At 41.8% G+C, this 18,425-nt stretch overlaps 1 protein-coding gene across 2 annotated transcripts; it reads right to left on the bottom strand.

Annotated features, from left to right (window-relative positions):
• Window positions 1–1,116: 1,116 nt before the first annotated feature.
• Window positions 1,117–17,951, bottom strand: MYLIP (myosin regulatory light chain interacting protein). Of its 2 annotated transcripts, none has more exons than XM_030494542.1 (7): window positions 17,657–17,951; window positions 16,387–16,577; window positions 6,602–6,787; window positions 5,641–5,838; window positions 5,135–5,299; window positions 3,355–3,775; window positions 1,117–2,984 (listed from the first exon to the last, which is right to left on the bottom strand). In XM_030494542.1, the coding sequence occupies exons 1-7, from the start codon at window positions 17,741–17,743 to the stop codon at window positions 2,895–2,897; spliced, it is 1,338 nt and encodes a 445-aa protein (XP_030350402.1). In that variant the 5' UTR covers window positions 17,744–17,951; the 3' UTR covers window positions 1,117–2,894. The 2 variants fall into 2 exon arrangements, with proteins under 2 accessions (XP_030350402.1, XP_030350412.1); XM_030494552.1 differs by lacking the exon at window positions 17,657–17,951 and adding an exon at window positions 16,977–17,057 and having other exon boundaries at window positions 1,618–2,984.
• Between the last annotated feature and the right edge of the window lie 474 nt (window positions 17,952–18,425).

An 18,425-nucleotide genomic window follows, 5' to 3' on the forward strand; every position in this document is an offset into this window, starting at 1 on the left:
GTGTTTGTTAATAACACTTAAGCATAACAGTGGTTTACCCAGCAAGTCATGCTGCCTCTTTAGGCAAGTTTTTCCCCATTTAGGTACTTCTGGCAAAAACTTGAGACTACAGCCTTCTAAAATGACATTGTACACATCCGATGGATTTACAGCAGCTGCAGTGCAACTTTGAGCATAAAGTGGAATGGAATTTTCTTGAGCTTTCTTGCCAAGTTGAACTAGCTTCGCGTAGCAAACCCCAGTACAGGAGCTGACTTCGTTACAAGCACCCAGTGTGCAGACGCACTAACATAACATATGAGAGGTGACCAAACAAAGCTTTGTGGTCAATCCTTCCACTCTTGAGGAAGAAGCGTAAAGGGCACAAACTGCAGTTGTTCCCACATCCTATTCTGTTGTTCTTTTTTCATTTTGGGGTTTTGTTTTTTTCCCCACTGCCATCCATTACAACATTCAAAGCCTCTAATGAGAAAGAGTAGTGCTTTAGCAAGCAAGACCTGACCTTTCCTGTAGTATGGCTACGTGGCATGTGGAGTTCAAGATTTCCTGTTGTTTCTTTTACTCTTCACAGCACTTGGCAGCTCACGTGGACTGGACAGTACTTCTTGTAAGGAACATCTGCGCTGGAACTGCAAACATTGAGCAACACATACCACAGCAGTTTTGGATGGCTAAGCAAAACTTTTCTAGCATTTAACATTTCAGACAATGCTTCTGAAGGAAGCTGTCCGTGAACAAATCAAAGCTATTATTACATTGTTTTGCATCCTATCTGATCTTACATATAAACCAAGTGAGGCTTTGAGTGGTTTGCAGTGTTTGGAAGAGGTTACCTGGTGCTCTGTTCTCAGAATGGGCAACAGCATTTTGTTAAAGCTGCACTGGCTATGGAGTGTATTAATGTACCAACATCAGACCTTCGCTGGAACAAGCCATTAGCCTCTGCTTGTGCTCCCTGCTCTCCTCAGAACTGGGCTCTCAGCAGCCTCTGCCACAACCCACACTCACCAGGCTCCTATCTGGACCTGCACCTTCCCACTTCTGTCCAACCCCCTGCACAGCTCTTAAACTAGGCAGAATATGCTTACAGAAGTCACAGCTTTACCTGAATTCTGCTGATGCTATATAACCTGTCAAACCCCACCTTGATTAGAGTTCTAACTCCTGGGTTATTTTTATTAGGGATATCAAATTAGAGAGCCAATTTAATTACATGGACCCAGAGTTAATGCTTGCCTATTTTAACGACTTGGTCTCCTTGAATGCTTTAAATCCAAGGCCTGTATTAACAGCTAGTTGTATTAATTTACAACCCATTTCAGCCAGCTGCCCTAGGATGATGGATTAGAATTACTAACATAATTTTCTTAGCACAGAACAAAGTAATCTCGGGAAGTGAGAGAGGTTTGCTTTAGCACTGTTGTACACCAGCACAATAGCTGGCTATGGGCTTCTCTGAAGAGATGCACCTAAGGAAACTTCATTGCCTCTTAAAGCACAACATAAAATTCAAGACCATAAACATGAAAATATTTCACACTGTATTTTCAACTCAGTAATACCTCAAGATGAATTTCAGAACAAGATAAAAGTCTTATCACTAACACAAAGTAGATTTTTTTAAAGTCCTTTATTAATCTGAATATAAAAAGACAGAAGCTGCCTACAATATAGGACAAAGCTCTTGCTTTATGAGGAAACAAAATTTTCTTTACAAAGTGAAAAAATAAATACCCTTTTAGAGTAAGGTTTATATGCTAATGTGTCATAAAAAAGTAGAGTTTTAATATTCTGACAAAATGTCTGTGCAAAGAAACAGATGCATAAACACACATTACTGCTACATTAAGGCAATATGAAAAGTATAGTCAGAAAATTTCAGTAAAGTGACAGTGTACTTTTCTAGCTTTGATTAAGCCAGTATTGCACCCAAACACGGTTTCTAGTTCCCTCTGCACCCTGGAGAACACACTAGGAAACCAGAGCCCAAAATGCCCACGTAGGGGGGGTAGAATTTAAAAACATTTTAGCAGGAAATGACCTAGCCAATAAAGTTGTTAACTGAAGAAAGCATTTAAAATTATACACAACCCTTATTTTAGGAATTAATGATACAATGTTTAACAGTTTAAAATCAGCCTACAAAAATAAAGCCAACTTAAGGGGCAGCTGACTGCAGCTCCCAAGACCCTCAGCCAAGTTGGATGTGGGAACCTGGGAGTACCTTGCCCATGGAGAGCTGTAAATTAAGTCCCATAACAGTGCTCCCACAGGACACTGCCAGGCAGGAGACTACCCTTAACACCTCAAGATTAACAAACTTGTCCCACCCTTCCAAAGCTATTCTCTCAGAATTTTATTTAATGGCATTCTGACTTAAACAGCTGCTTGATGAAGTCTTGTAACTTTAAGAACCATTTTTTAAAAGTAAGTTCTCTTCCAAGCAGTTCACTAAAAGCAGAAACTATAAGCCATACTAAACTGGTAATTGTAAAAGCTAGTCTTACTACTAAAATAAATGGAGCAACTGTACTAAAAAGGATTTAGAGAGCGTAAAACAAAAGCCTGCATTGCTCTTGCTGGGTATATCACTACACGTACACCACACTTCTCCAGGGTTACCTTTACCTAGCTTTGTGGCAACACCGCTGTGCTACAAGCTTACGCATCATTCTCCTCTTAAGTGTCATGAAGCAGTTACACTTCTCCTCTCACAAGATGTCCCAAACCATTTTGGACATGCTGAACGAAGAATATTTATGTTAAAAAATGCAGTATTTTTGCTTTTGATTGTGGATAGGTGCCAGAGTGATTGCCTTTTTCACAATCAATGGTTGCATTTCATATTAGTGCAGTTTAAAGAGTACATGACAGGTTTAAGGAGTGTACGTAGATCATATCACAGTCAGATTGAGCAGACTGGTGTGGGTTGGCAAGTACACATGCTGGACATGCTCTACACGAGATCTGCAAACAGGACATGACTGGAAAGGAAAAACATTAGGAAATTAGTTTACTTCATATTTTGAGAGTTTCTACACTTGAGACTCCCACCATGCACACAGTAACAGAACACTTCTCCATAATCTCCATTATTTAAAACAGGGTAGCATGAGAAACATGCAGCTAACTCTTACCTCACCACAAGTTAAGTTGGCACAGCTAACTTATCTTTCGAATGCATTATCTAAGCAGAATGTTCTCTGGAATTAGTTTGATATTCTAGAAAAGTTTACTTTTAAAATTGTAGTAATGTAAACATATTATAGATATTAATGTGTTGACTGTTAAGTATACAGAAAACCAAAACTTCCACCTATTTGGTAACTCATACATTAATGGCATTGCAATTACCTGCAATTGGGCAGCACAGGTCTTGCAGCATACCGTGTGGCCACAGGGACAAAAGGTTGAATTTATTTCTTCTTCACAACACACCATACAAAGCATGGACTCCTTTAGCTTCCGCAGCTTCTCTTGCAAAGCTTTTGTTTGTTGGCAGCTAAGACCCTCACAATTGTCACAGTTCATGCTACTTTCAGAAGACTTAAGAGGGGAACTTGGTGGGGTCTGGTCACTTCTTGAAACAAGATCCACAATGCCAGCATTATAAAGAGCTCGCCTTGCATGATCATAAACTTCTTTTGATGTTCTTTTAATGTCAAAGACATATTTTTTACCAAGATTGATGTTTTCATTCAGGAATAGGGATGCTAAGTGACCCTTTAAGTCTCGACTATACTGCATCATGACCGCACTGGTGACAGTGTCACACCTATAAAAACAATAGGACAAACACAAACTTGGTTAGTAAATACCAATAAACCTAACCCTGCAATAATGTGTTCCCAAAGTGAAGTACCAGCACTGAAATTAAAGCAAATAGAGCAGTCTGAGGCAATATTTAAGCTCTTGAATGTTGTTTGCATGACAACTCTACTTTGCAAAGTAACAGTTATTTTACATCTTCAAAAATGTGAAAAGTCTGATAAAATGGAGTCAGCCTATGGAAGGGACTTAGGCATTATGCTAACATAAACAGCCAACACTTGCTTAATCCACAGTTCAGCTTGGCAACACCTCTTTACATGGTAACTTCCAAACACTGCATTAAAGAATTCCAATTAATAGTCTTTGGCATAACACCTCTTTCTTTAGACAGGCTCTCAAAAATTTTTTAGCATAGAGTCAAGCAATGTCTTGAACCAAATTTCTACTCAGTACTTTCTATACTAGTATTACATCATCTGAGGGGAACCAGTGTGAATGCACTGTAGAGAATTAAATTAAGGCATTTGTATTTGCCACCAAGTATTTCAGCTACCCATACCCTGCTTGTCACTTAGTGATATAGTTACATCTGCAGAAGCCTGTTAAGGCATATCACTTCTCTAGACAATGTAGGAAAGAAAGCACAAACAGAACACAAGGATTACAGCCTCACAGGGCCTAAGGTCCAAGATCTAAGCTTATGACCAAATGGTATTGCCCTACTAAAATTCTGCTTACATTAAAATCAGAAACTGAGAAGGACAGCAGAAGTTACAAGCAGAGACAATGATCAAAAGTTAAGACTGTCTAAGAGGTTATACAATGCTTTAATTGCCTGGAAAAAAAGTATCATGTGCAAAACTGTGCAAGGGCATATAATTACAAAGCAGAACAAGACATGCTTAACATCAGGCTCAAAATAAGTAGTAGTTAGCTGCTCATTAGCTGCAGTGGCTAGAAAGGCAACTACTTGGTGTTAATTGCTGTAACTGTATTAAAATGGTCTTAGAGAAGCTGGGCTGGTCTTTGCCTAGTGTATGTACTTTCCTCTGCTTCTCATACAAACAAAAAAAAAGTATGTATTCTTTATGAAGTATCAAAGAATATGATAAATTTATATTCTGAAGTGCTGTTACTCATAATGGTAGATTGAGACATTTTGCTTACTTGTCTTGTACTCCCACCCCACAAAATGGAAAACAGCAAAAACCTGTTCAGCTTCTGGACTTAAGAGAAAAGTAGAGGCTACAGAGACAATGAAATTTTGCAGAGAAGTTTTGAAGTTCAGACTGCTAGCTGCTTAAACACTTAATTCAAATACTGTGGAGCAGAACAGCAGCAGCTGACTAGTGGCAATACTGACCTGTAAAATGCATGTGTCTCTGTAATTGCTCTATAAAGTCCACTTGCTGCCCTTGTACTGATCATCTTAAACAAGAGAACTACGCTATTACCAGACTCCTTGGTAACAGTCAGATATACATTCTTCCCAGATTGAGTTGCCATTTGAACAACAGGATAAGCGATCCTATAAATGAATATAAAAAAATAGAAAGGTTATTTAGCTTTTAAGGATGAGGGCATTTCTCATAAGCTACTACGGTGCACTTTTATCAGAAATTACAATCATCTCCAACTATTGTCTGTGATACTTGGATTGAAGATGCTGCCTCAAAAATACGTATAAAAAAAATCAAAGAGTATTAAGGCCAGTGGTCACCTTGATTATAAGCAGGTAGTGTCCTCAGACCCTATGTTCCAATAACCCAAGTAATGCACAGTGCAGTTTTTTATGTTTATGTAAGAACTAAAGGCACGCTCAGTACTTCTGAAAAATGGAAGATGAAAATGGCTCCACAAAACACGTACCTGTTGATAGGACTGAAGTCATCTTTACAGATGGATATGCCTTCAGGTCCAACACCAATAAGGAGTTTTTGCCCTTCACTATCTCTCACTGCGTGCCACTCTACCCCATAGTTCTCCAGCATTGTAACGATCTGTAGAACCTGGTATTCAGCAGAAGCTTGACTTAGACCTTCCAGCTCTTTGTGCTTTGCAATAATGCTGTTGATAAAAAGAATAAGGACAGGTGAATTAACCCAAGTATGTGCTGTTATTGTCAGCAGCTTGTTTTAACATGTGGTGGTTTTTTTTTTAATGACCTAGTTAAACATATTATTAAACACTCCTGACACCTGCCTTACCTGACTATAGCTTTTCAGTAATCATGAACTGGAAAGACTTGAGAATGGCCAAAACATCCTGAGACTGTTCAGAGGACAATACTGTGCATTTGCTCAGAAATTAAAAAGCTACAATGTAATCAAGGCTTTACAACTAACAATCCACCCCAACATATTTACCTGAACAACCACAAAGTTCATAAATAAATAAAAAAAAAAAAAAAAAAAAATCTACAGAAAAGCATGAGAAAGTTTCTTGATATTCAGAAATTGAACTATGAAGGTGTTTTGGGAACTCTGTTTACTTCTCAGCGTAAGGGTACTAGGCCAGATAAATTCTTTCACAAGTGTAGGTCTAAGACATTCGATTACCCTGCTCCAAATACTTAGATACCTCTATTTCACAGAGTACTAGAGGTTCAATAGTTGTTGCTTTCCACAAAAAAGCTCCAACTCATTTCAGCTTAAAAATTAACTGAAATCAGAATATTAGTTACACATACAGGTTGTATTTTGATCTCCAAAGCTATCTATATTTTTTTTTAACACCACGAGATACACTATAGCATCAGCAATTAAGGGCATAACAAAATCTTATGCTTTTGGTCTCCAAAAAGGAGGTTATATCATCATGCTCTTTTTACCTCTCCAAAATGGTAGTGGTAAGCTCTTTTGCACACAGCTCTTCATAATTGTACTTGGCAGTGTTCTGGTTATAATCTCCAAACTTCATCTGTGCCAACAATGCACTAAGTTCAATTGCATGCTCTGAAGAACACTGAAGATTACCAGCAAGAAGATCTTCTTTTATATGCAGGAAAAACATATGCCTGCAATGGAATGAGAAACAACGTGTTAAAAGATTATTGTAATCAAGATACATATCAAACAACATCTCAGCTATGTTTCATATCATTAGTTTGGTCGTCAAGAATTTTCAATGAATATACCAAATAGAGAAAAGTCTGGCAGAAGGGAAAGAAAAGGACCTCCATCATCTTATCCACTTACACTTAAAGATGAGGCTACAACTGAAGACTGTATCTAAAAGCACTATTTAAAGAAATGAGCACTTTAATGACATGTTCTTAAGAATAGGACCTGCTTTAACTTCTAAGACCACTTAGTAATTTCAACTTAGTGAGAAAAATATAAATCAAATGTATCTGGATTAGTTTCCTACGTTTCAATTTCTTTGGCTGCCATTTACAAATTATTGTGCATTTCACAAAAGCAAATTTGGGCAGAGCAGCCCAAACCAGCACATACACTTCTGCCATGCAACAAGCGAAGCCATACTTTTTCTACACAGTGGAAGTTCCTCTGCCACCATAGTCAAAGGGAAGATGGTGTTTTTTCCAGTGACATGATTAACAGGGTAACCCAAAACACCTGAAAAGGCATTGTGGAATCCAGTTTTAAAAAAAAATCTCCTGTGTGAGCATATTTGTCAGTCCAAGCTTTACACCTGGGATCAAGGCAGGTTTAACAACTAGCTGGGAAATTCGCAAAGCTGATATTAATTATCTAATAGGTCACTTAACTAGACAAAGCAACTTTTCCACCAACATTAACAGCAGCTTGCTAATTTCCCCTTAACATCTATAGTAGTCTACCTTAACATCTATAAGTTCATCCTTATCTCTCCTCAGAGAAGACAATATAAATTTCTTAGCATTTGTTCTTAAGACTTAACATGGTTAAGGAAACCAGATGCAGAAGTGGTTACATATCACTGAAAAAAAATATCTTTTTCAACAAATGAAGCCCTATACCCACAGGGATATGTCTTAACTTCCACAGTAATGGGACACTTACATTTTACTTTTCTAAAATTAAGTGTAATCTACTTAAGCTATATTGAATCACTTATCATGGAAAACTAATCACTTGCATCTTCAAACAGCAATTTTGGATAATATCTTAGGTATATCCTGTAGTAGCACTCTACAGTTCCATTGTACAACAGGGCAAATGAGGCTACTTTTTCAGCACTATAAACTGCAAAATATGTGTTCATTCTTAGCTCTACTGTGGTAAATGCTGCGGCGAAGAAAATACTGCCCCCAAAATGCCCTCTATCCAGAACTTTCGCATCAGGAAAAATGTATTAAATTATCCTGCCCTACAATCCATTTCCTGTAACAAGTCACACACCTCCCTTTACAAGTAGTTTGAGGCATGCTAGAGCTTCACTGCAGTTGTGGCACAAGTGCTTAATTGCATCCCTCTGATGTCTAGACATCAATCTACACACTTCAGCAGTTCTAGCAGGTATCTGGGGGAAACAAATAACCTTCCTCTGTGCAGGATACAAGTTTAGGTGGCAAGAGGACCAGAACTTCAGACAGTACAGTTGTCTCCACTGTTAGCAGGTTATTCCTTGTTTAGGATTTTTTTTGAGCAAGTCCCAAACCTCTGCTCCAATCCCTTTCTCCTACCCTGCTAATTCATAGTTCTCTTGGCTTGGGCCACAGAGAGGTATAGCTGCAATTTTTTTTAAATGCATTGGTTCTACACACTCCTTTTGAAGCTCAGTCCATAAATCCATAAATGTGATGACTTACTAAAACACTCTGACCAAAATGAATTCAAATAGTAGGCATTTCACCAATTCCGATCAACGTTTCATAAAATGGCTTTTCATACACTTTTGATCCTCTGTTAATACCAGAACAGGTTTTTCCAGTCATTATAACTACGTACTAATTACACATACAGTATTTCAAAGAAATATCTGTCACTTTTATTTTGATTAGCTGAAACGTGTTTACAACTACCACACCTAAATGCTTGTATCTTCAGTTTATTTTACACATACAACAGCACTGACTACACAGGGAAAAGTCAGTCTTCTCCCCTTGCTGGGAAGGTCTCATTGACATCAAGAGGGGAGGTGAAAAGCAAAGAGATTGCTCTTGCAAATACAGTTCCATTAATTACATAAACAACTACAGCACAGGCACAGCTTCTCACATCCCATTACTAAAAAGCCAGTAACAGCAGAGGTAGCCAAACGAGTTTAAGGCACAATGTAAAACAGCATCACATCAGCTAATGTGCAGTAACTTCCCATAACTGGCTTATCTCACAGACTAAGCTACTTTGCTTTTTTTCTGATAATGGGGACAAAGGTACGGCACATATAAGGGACAGTTATTGCGAAGTAACTAAAGCTACGCAGGTTCATGTCCTGGCTTAACAAAAGAACTTACCATAGTGTTAAGTCAGAGAAAACAGAAAAACCCACCCATATTTAAAAGTCCTTCTCAAAATCTTTGGTCTGTACCTAAAAACCCCCTTGGTTTGGTCCCAAGCCTTGCCTAAACTGAATGCATAACAGGTCAGAAACTAGGGCCTGCCAGTGAAATGAGTTTTTGAAAGACAGTGCATTACTCTATACTGATGTGCTACAGCAGCTGCCCTGAACCAAAGCTCAGGTAGGAAACTCACTGACAGGGTTTTGTGGTTTGTTTTTTTTTTTTTGTTTTTCCATTGAGTTCTTAAATGTGCTTGAGGAAGGAAAAGCATCTAGAAATTGAAAGACAGCGAAGGCTGCAAACATTTTCTACATCTGTGATTCTGATGAGCACATTTTAATTAGCCCACATACAGCTTAAGATTGCACTTCTCCAAAGTTACATTAATATCCATTGCAAAGTCACTCCCCTTCAATGTTCAAAACAAGAGTCTTTTGATCCTGAAGCAGAAAGGAAAAAAAAAAAAAAAAGGTGCTTTTATTGCTGAATACAGTTAAGCAAGACTAAAGCATTAGGAGCCGTGAGGCAGTTCCGTATCTAATCCTACAAAGTCTAAAGGACCCAACAGATTGTCTATAGGAAAAGTGGCCATATTGCAGACTGCTGGTTACCAGAAAATATTTATGTAAGTTTTTGTAAATTAGATTGTGACCTACTCCCTTAACAGCACTCAATCCACTGTCCCTACTTTCTCTAGGAATCTCTAGATACAATGAAAAAATTGTTAAAGCTTTTCCCAACTCTAAAGATACTCAGGTTGTACAGTAAAAGAGTCCTCAGTTTTTCAAGGCATTATTTTAGTGCCAGTATTTTACACTTAATGGATTTTTACCTACAAGTTTTAAAAAACAAACTTAAAACTGAAACCTCAACTGTTTATAATCCTCTATGGATTACATTTCCAGCATTGCTTAGAATGCTCGTAGAATGTCTTAGCTTGATCACCATCTAAGAAACTAATAGGTTTTGTTTGTGCATCACTCACCAGTTCAGTTATAACAGGTAATATGTATGTATTATGTATAAATTTGAGAAGTGACTCAAGTCGGACAAAAGGTCTGTTTCCTACCCCCACCCCAATATTCTCTCGGCACATACTGCAGCTTTGTACTACTCTTGCCAAATATTCGTGTGATCTTTAAACCTTCATATAAAACAAGTCTCCACAACTCTGATCTTTACCAATCCATTGTTGTGGCTCCTAGTCATTTTTACACCTGCCAGGCATGTTGCAACATTATTCTTAAAGCTAGAACGCTAGTTCAAACAGAACTTTCCATTGCACTTGTGGCCCAAGTTCTACACGTGACAAAGCATTAGTACAAGTGTCTATATAACCTAACCCAGACTTAGTTCCTCCCACCCCTGAACCTCAAGCTAGCTAGATATTCCTGTATATTCAATTCTGGATCATTTCCTTTGAGGTCAGGAGTTCAAAACAGTATGTAGAAATACAGATTAGAAGACAAAGCATTAAGTTTGCCAAACCTATACTTCATTAGTCACTGCCCTGGCAGAATCCCCTCCTTTCCTAAATGGGGGGGGGGGGGGGGGGAATATACAAAAGGCAGTTTTGGAATTAGAACAGGATCACATGCTTTCTTCAAGCACTAGTTAAACTAGTGATTTTTTTATTCATTTTGTATCCTTATTTTTGCTCCAGTGCTTTTCATACAGTTTATGTGCATATTAAAATTCAGGAAAACCAAATGTACAGCGTGACTTATATATCTTAGCCGCACATAAATTATTTGATACAAATGCCGTGGAGAGGGGAGGTTGCAAGGTGACTTCAGCAGACAGCCCATTTCACAAAACACTGCAGCTACCAAACCAGAGTCACAACCCTAGATGTTACATCAATTGCTTTTTGGCTCCCTATGAAGTGATTTTTGCAGGCTGACTATACTGAACACCACTATGAGAAACAGATGTCAGTATTTCACTACAACTAAATGCCTACGGAAGGCAAATCACCTAGTTAGTGTTTATCCAACTGAACTGGCAATAACAACCCCACAAAATAAGTACTATGAAAAGTGTAGAGTGTATGTAATACAAGATTAATTTCTCTTGAATGGCTGAGGGAACTGGGGTTGTTTAGTGTGGAGAAGAGACCTCATTGCTCTCTGCAACTATGCGAAAGGAGGTTGTAGTGATGAGGTGGGGGGTCAGTCTCTTCTCCCAGGTAACAGCAATAGGACAAGAGGCAATGGCCTCAAGCTGCACTGGGAGAGGTTTAGATTGGATATTAGGAAATTTTTTTTTACCAAGAGGGTGCTCTCAGGCATTGGAACAGGCTGCTCAGGTAAGTGGTGGAATCACCATCCCTGGAAGTGTTCAGAAACCGTGTAGATGAGGCCCTCGGTGATATGGTTTAGTGGTGGTCTTGATGATCTTAAAAGTCTTTTCCAACCTAGTTGATTCTATGATTCTTTCTTAATTCATTGAAGACAAACCCCAATCCTTTACCAATAAAAGGTATCTGTATATGACTAATGATTCCTAAACTAGAAATACAGCCAAAAGAACACATTCTTCTGCCAGACTACTGGCAAGAATCTTAGAATATGTCTCAAGGAACTGTTGGTTCTCTCTGGGGTGCGACACAGCTTACTACAGGGTAAGGCTCTTTCCTACTGTGAAGTAAATTTACAATGCTGTAGTCTAAAGTAATCCAAGTTTAGAGGCATAATTGTTTTCCTTAAAAATACATTGATAAGGATCTCTATAGAATATAATTGTTTTTAAAAGCAGGTATCAGGACACTCCATATGAAAGAGCAAAGCCATCACAGCTGTAATTTAACTGGGATTTAGACACAATCCGTTAAACTTACCCTGGGGTCTGTTACAGCAGACTTTTATTGCATATTAGCAAATACCATGACACTGCTGCAATGGCTGGCTATTGCAACAGGATAATTAGCTACTTTTCTGATTTTTCTGCCTACTATATGTATCTAACTGCATATAGTATAACTGCATATTTTACAAGTTCTTAATTTTAACCAATTCATCAGTACAAGTGGATAACACTGCAAAAACAATGTACTTTGCAAGTACAGTTCACGTACTGGCAAACATCAAACACCTTTTAACAGCTTCCAAAACAATTGGGCATCTCAAGCCTGGCAAAACACAGCTTTTTTGCATGCTTCATGAGACTGTGTGGCTTGTTAGAATCTGACAAGTTACTTTAAACTGTTGGGGCTTACATACAAGTATTTGATTTTCAGTCATATTACAGAAGACAAAACTTTGCCCGTTCCAAAAGCCCATCTGGATAAGCCCTACACCGCTCACTTTAAAATGGTTTCTACTTTCGTGCGATCGCCGCACGCTGACTTCTTCCCGCGAGACCTGAAGCCATCGCTGTCCGGGACAGCCGCCGGGCCCGTTTTGCCCCGTGCGGCTCCGCAAACCCCGCGGTTACCAAGGTGTGCGCAGGTCCCGCGCGCGCCCGCCTCCCGCCGCGAACCCCTCGCCGGGGCCGCTCTGCCCCGAGACAGAGCCAACGGCCAATCAGCAGCCGCGCTCCGCTGCCTGCCGGGCCGCGCCCCGCCGCCGATTGGGCGGTCCGGCCGGGGTTACTGCCGGGCAGTGACCCGGAGTTACACCGCGCCGCACCCGGAGCGGCACGGCCCCCCGAGCCCGCGCTGCCCCCACCCCAGAGGCTGCGGGACAGTCCGGTGAGTGCAGCGTAATCAAGGCCCCGAGTGTCGGCTCCTCGCTGTAACTCGGTGTTCAAACTCGACACAAACACCGCCCGTAAATCATTCTGACAAAACCCCAACTGTTTACTTTTATTTTACCAACTGTTGCATTACCTAGCAAGAAGCACAGAAAACAGTGAAAACGAACATGACACAAGACAGAGCTTATGATCTAGATCTTGGACCATCACACGTATCTTTAAGCAAATAGATAGCAGTCCTTTTCAAGCCAAGACGATTTTCCATTCAAAAAAATGTATAGTTATTCAAACTGCACTAAACAAGCACCCTGTTCCCATTTCAGACTTGCTCGTGAATCTCTAGTTGACAGCAGCAGATTAAATTTGAATAGCATTCTTGCACTGAAGCACTTTGATTCCACTGAAAACAATTCCCAACTAAAAAGCCCTGTGGTGAAATTCAGTACCAGGCAGTCAAAAAATTAGAAACTGAGATCCAAAGGACAATAGCAATAAACCACTTTTAACCCCGTAAAGGGACGTGTAGCAAGGAGGCTTTTTCCCCATGCAATTCTCCCATTTGCAGAACACTTAGTGAAGGTGGTTTGTTGCCTTAGTGGTGGTCCAAGGTACAATCATAACCTGCTCTGCCTTCGTGCTCAGCATCAAGATAATTTCCTCGTAAGATTAAAATGCACGAGGTTGCCAACTACCACTGGATTGCACACTGCAGATAACAGAGGCAGAGGTTAATGCTGCCTTGCCAGGTGAGCTTCTCACCAAGCATGTAGAAACCTGAACATTACCAGGATCTCTACTGAAGCAATACGACTGGGGCTGACAAAGCTGCCAAAGTATACAGAAAAAACCTGCTAACAATAACAACTCAGTCACAAGACTCACTATTATCATCATGACAATGTGTATCAACAACATTTACAATTACTTGCAGCTTCACGGATTTCAAAAGCCGTCTCAACAGGCATCTGATTTATACGTATAAACAGCACCAGAGTCAACATGTACATGACTGGGAGCCTCTGTCTACCTTCCTCACGCAAGGGACCAGAAGGACACAGGAACACCCTATACACCAGTTGTGGACAGAACTGCTAAAGGAAACCAAGGGTACCCATCACTATTTCTGACTTTGCAAGTAAGAAAGAAGGTGTCAGCTTAACTGTACAGCTAATCCTTGCAATTCTACGATACACCTGTTGATTTAAAGCTCAGTGATGGGTTTAACAAGTTTTTTCTTCTCCGCCATACCACACATGGTTACTTGCAAACTAAAGATGAATGCAGAGTTATGTGCATGTATAAATCTTCAAGCAGACCTGAGCAGGAAAAAACTAGTTTTACTGAAACTGTGTCAACAGCACTGAAACAGACATTAACCACAGGCACTACAGAATTCTAGGTCTGCTACATGTAGAATACTGGGCATACACAACTAAAAGGGAGCTATTGCAAGTTATTTTACAACTTGTATTTGTTTGTGGAAAGAACACTAAAAATACTTAGGATGTAGGCTGAACACAGCTTAGCTGAAGCCTCAGGACTGTTCATGTTTGCAAGACAGTGACATTAAATACTAGTTTCAGTGCTTGTTGCTCTCCAAAATTATAAGTAATTATTTCCAGAGCAGAGTTTTTAATAGATATTTTCTGATGACTGAACTTCAATGACTTTTAAAATTGTTTGTTAAAAATGTTAGTTTTATAGCAGTCTTAATTCATACATGAAAGACAGCTTGTCCCACCTACAACCTTTTAAAATCATGTTTGTAGTGGAGAAGTACTTGCTACTTTGATGTACACACAAGCTCTGTTACATTCTAGCTACACAACCTGTCTCTTAGGCCCTTGGGGTGTTTCACCAGTTACAGCTCCCTATTAATTTGCACAACTGCCAAGTCTTGCATTTACAGTGTTGAAAGCAGAACACAGGTGTCTGCAAAAACCTTGTAAAGTTGAACAAACATTCATCAAGGACACCATTAAAAACGTCAATCATATCAGCTTTAGGTTTCCTCAGACTCAGCCTCATTTGGTGTGTGTGTGTGTGGAGACATATCGAATATGCTCAGGGTAGTCTCTTCTGCCTCATCAGGTATGAAATTAGGTTGCCCCTTTTGTTCTACATAAAAATACTTCGTTATTTGGTTTTACAGTTATTAAGAATATTTAAATGAGGACAAGTTTCTCTAAGGAAAATACTCAAAAAGAGCCCAGAGATATGCCATGGATAGCAGAATCTGTTTTTCCAAAATAAGGCACAGCAAATCTGGAATTTGGTTAGCATGTATTTGCCTAACTAAAGCTATTACACAGGACAACTACAATCTAACTCCACAGCATTCTGAAAACTTCAACCAGATTGATGAGCTGAAACTACTGCTCCCCAAAAGCCGCTCCCCTGCACACTAGTTCAAAAACATATATGCATGCTCTTAACTCTAATTCTTTTTCCTATTAAAAAAAAAAAACAAACCAACCAACAAAAAACCCAATCAAACCAAAATCACAAATACACCAAATCAGGCTGTCAGCCTCTGACCAAATTCTTTAGCCAAATATTTTGTGCAGAACAACTGTGTTGTGTCCATGGTCTTAATCCTGAAAGTACCAAGTTAAGGTGTCTCTGCCTGTGGCAGGGGATTGGAACTATATGGTCTTCAGGTTCTCTCCAACACTAACCATTCTATGATTCTAAGGTGAGTAGTGAAAGCATGTGTTGGCATTATCATCATATAGACACTAGAATCCAAATGGCCCCATTTATATTAACTTTACTATCTAAAACTAACAGGAAAAATTAGTTGAAAGGTCAGCATTAAACATAGATGTGCATGGCTCTCCTGTAGTCTTTAAATTCATGTGGCATTCAAACTCAAGGAACAAAAGCAAGTGTTCACTACTAATCTTAGAAGACCAATTCCTAGGACTGACTAACAGTGAAACAATTTAGGTAAGAGGACTGACCACAGAAGAAGCAAGACAGCTGTTTCTTTTGTAGCCTCGAAGGGCCTGTAGCTATTTGAAAGTTACTGTAACATAATACCAGACAAAAAGGAATTCAGCAAGTTTTTTGCTCTGTGGGAGGAATTGTTTCCTGCTTTTCTGTACCAGTGGTTTAGAACGACCTCGAGTAACACCACTGAACAGGGGTTACTATCGGACATGCAAACACCACATAAATAATTTGCTAGGGGTAGCTTAGTTTCTTCCACTTCAGTACTAAGTGCTTATAGAATCACCTACACTCATTACTTACTGGTAGCTGCACAATACTTAAAGTATTATTTTTTAAACACACACACACACACAAAAAGGAACAATACATTTAAATAACACTGAGTTTTAAATTACACAGAAAAGTCAAACAAGATTACCAGAACACGAAAGAAAAAGCGTGTGTCATCATTTTCATAAGTTACAGAAATCGGAAACAAAATAATCGATTAAATCTACTTAGAGCCATCTTTACCTTACCTTGTCTGTTCTTGTAAGATAAGATGTGGCTCTACAAAAAATTTGACTCTTAATTTCAATCGATAAGGGGCTAAACCGTCCATCTGCTGGGAGATCCTGTTCCTCAAATTCAGCCACAGGTTCTCGCCTTTGCTGCCAGTGAACTGCAGTCCAAAATAATCAACTTCTATAATTCCCAGCCTTCTGCAAACCTGAAAGAAAGAGGTTCTTTATGAGGCTACAACGTGATGATGAAAAATATCACCTGAATCAAGTATTGTTTCAGACTGCTCACTTAAAACACGCACAGAAATCCTGCTTTAAGCACCTTTATACAAAAGATTAATTACTTGGCTTTAAAGTTGCATACAAAACAGCATGTAGACAAACATCAAGAATAAACTGGGAATTTCGCTAACTGAAAACCACATGGCCAAATTCCACCCTCCCCCATCCTCCTCGCACCACACTCCCCCAGCCCCCCCTCGTCTCACCCCCAGGACAGGCACTTAAGAGGGTCAGCGGATTTCCAAAAGAGGCAAGTATCTTGTTATTCAGCATCACAGCCGACAGCACTTCGTAGGCAAGGAGGAGAAAAAAGTACAACCCACAAGTTTTATTTAGACGCCACCAACAGACTGGGCTGCTACGCTTGGCTCCTTCCAGCATCCTCACGGCAGCCGCCGCAGCCACATCGAGGCGGTGGCCACGGAAGGGCGAGAGCTCCTGGACGACGGCTTCAGCCAGCACGGCCCAAGCAGGCCACGGGGACCACCCCGGCACCGCCGGGGCGGCGCCACCGAGGCCGGGTGGGTTCCACTCGTGTGTGTCTCCCCGCCCCAGGGACAGTGAGCGCAGGCTGCAGCGCTGCAGCCAAGGCCTGCCCTTAGAGGAGGTGGCAGGGCCGGAGAGCCCCGAGGATGCAGCAACCTCTGCATCCAACATGGAGGGGAAATAGAAAATAAAGGAGGGAAAGAAAAAAAAACCCATAAAAAGAAGTAAAGCGGAGGGAGGGTGGGGGGTGGGCTGCGGCGGCTCCCCGCCCCCACCGCGGGGTTGCGCCACGCACGGCCCTGCCAAGCGCCACCACAGCCCTCCGCGGCCGGGGCGGGCCGCGGCCGTGCCCCGCGTCGCCGCTGTCCCCCTCCCCACCCGCCACCCCGGCGCGGTGACGGGCGCCCGGCGGCTCCCGTGCGCATCTGTCAGGCACCAACGGTCTGCGCTGCCCAGCGGACACCGTCACCAGCCCCCACATCCCGCCCGCCCCCGGCAGCGCGGCGCGGCCCCTCACCTGGTTGAGGCAGTCCTCGCCATTAGCTTTCGCCTCTACCTCCACCTCCATCACCACCGCGTCCGGCCTGGTCACATAGCACAGCATGGCTGAGGGAGCTCGTGGCGGGGACACACACACACACAGCCAGCGCCGCCGCTGCTGCCACGGACACCCCGAGCGGCCGCTTGCTGCCGGTAGGGAACCGCAGCTGCCGCTACAGGCTGAGGTACGGGCGCGCCCCCGGCCCCCGCCTGCCCACACACGAACAACGCCGGCCGGCACCCCACCACCCACCCGTCCCCGCTCCCCCTCTGCTTGCGCTCCGCCGGCTCCGCTCCCTCCACATATACCCTCCGCCTCCCCCTCCCCTCTCCGAGCGGCACCTGCGGGACCAATCACGAGGCGCCGCTCGCCGCTGCGGGCCGCCGCCACCGCCAATCAGCGCCGCCATCCCCGAGAAACAGCGGCGGCAGGGAGGGCGTTTGTTGCCGCCGCTCCCTGGCGCCCCCTAGCCGGGGCGCACGGCCGCGGGCCGCCGCCAGGGCTCCCCGGACCTCCGCAAGCCCCGTGCCTGCCCGTGGTGGCTTGGCTGCCCGGAGGAGCCGGGCCTCAGGGCCCTCTTCCGCTTCAGCACCCAGCGTCTCCAAATTACCTTCATCCATCCTCACCTGCGACAGCCCAGAACTTCTTACCCTAGTATTATGTCAGAATTAATATGAGAGTGAGTGCCCGTGAGCTATGTGACAACCAACCATTTCTACGTCTCATCTCTAGGCTTTGCAAATAC

The sequence above is a fragment of the Strigops habroptila genome, chromosome 1 (assembly GCF_004027225.2).
Source record: "Strigops habroptila isolate Jane chromosome 1, bStrHab1.2.pri, whole genome shotgun sequence".
In the NCBI taxonomy this organism is placed as follows: domain Eukaryota; kingdom Metazoa; phylum Chordata; class Aves; order Psittaciformes; family Psittacidae; genus Strigops; species Strigops habroptila.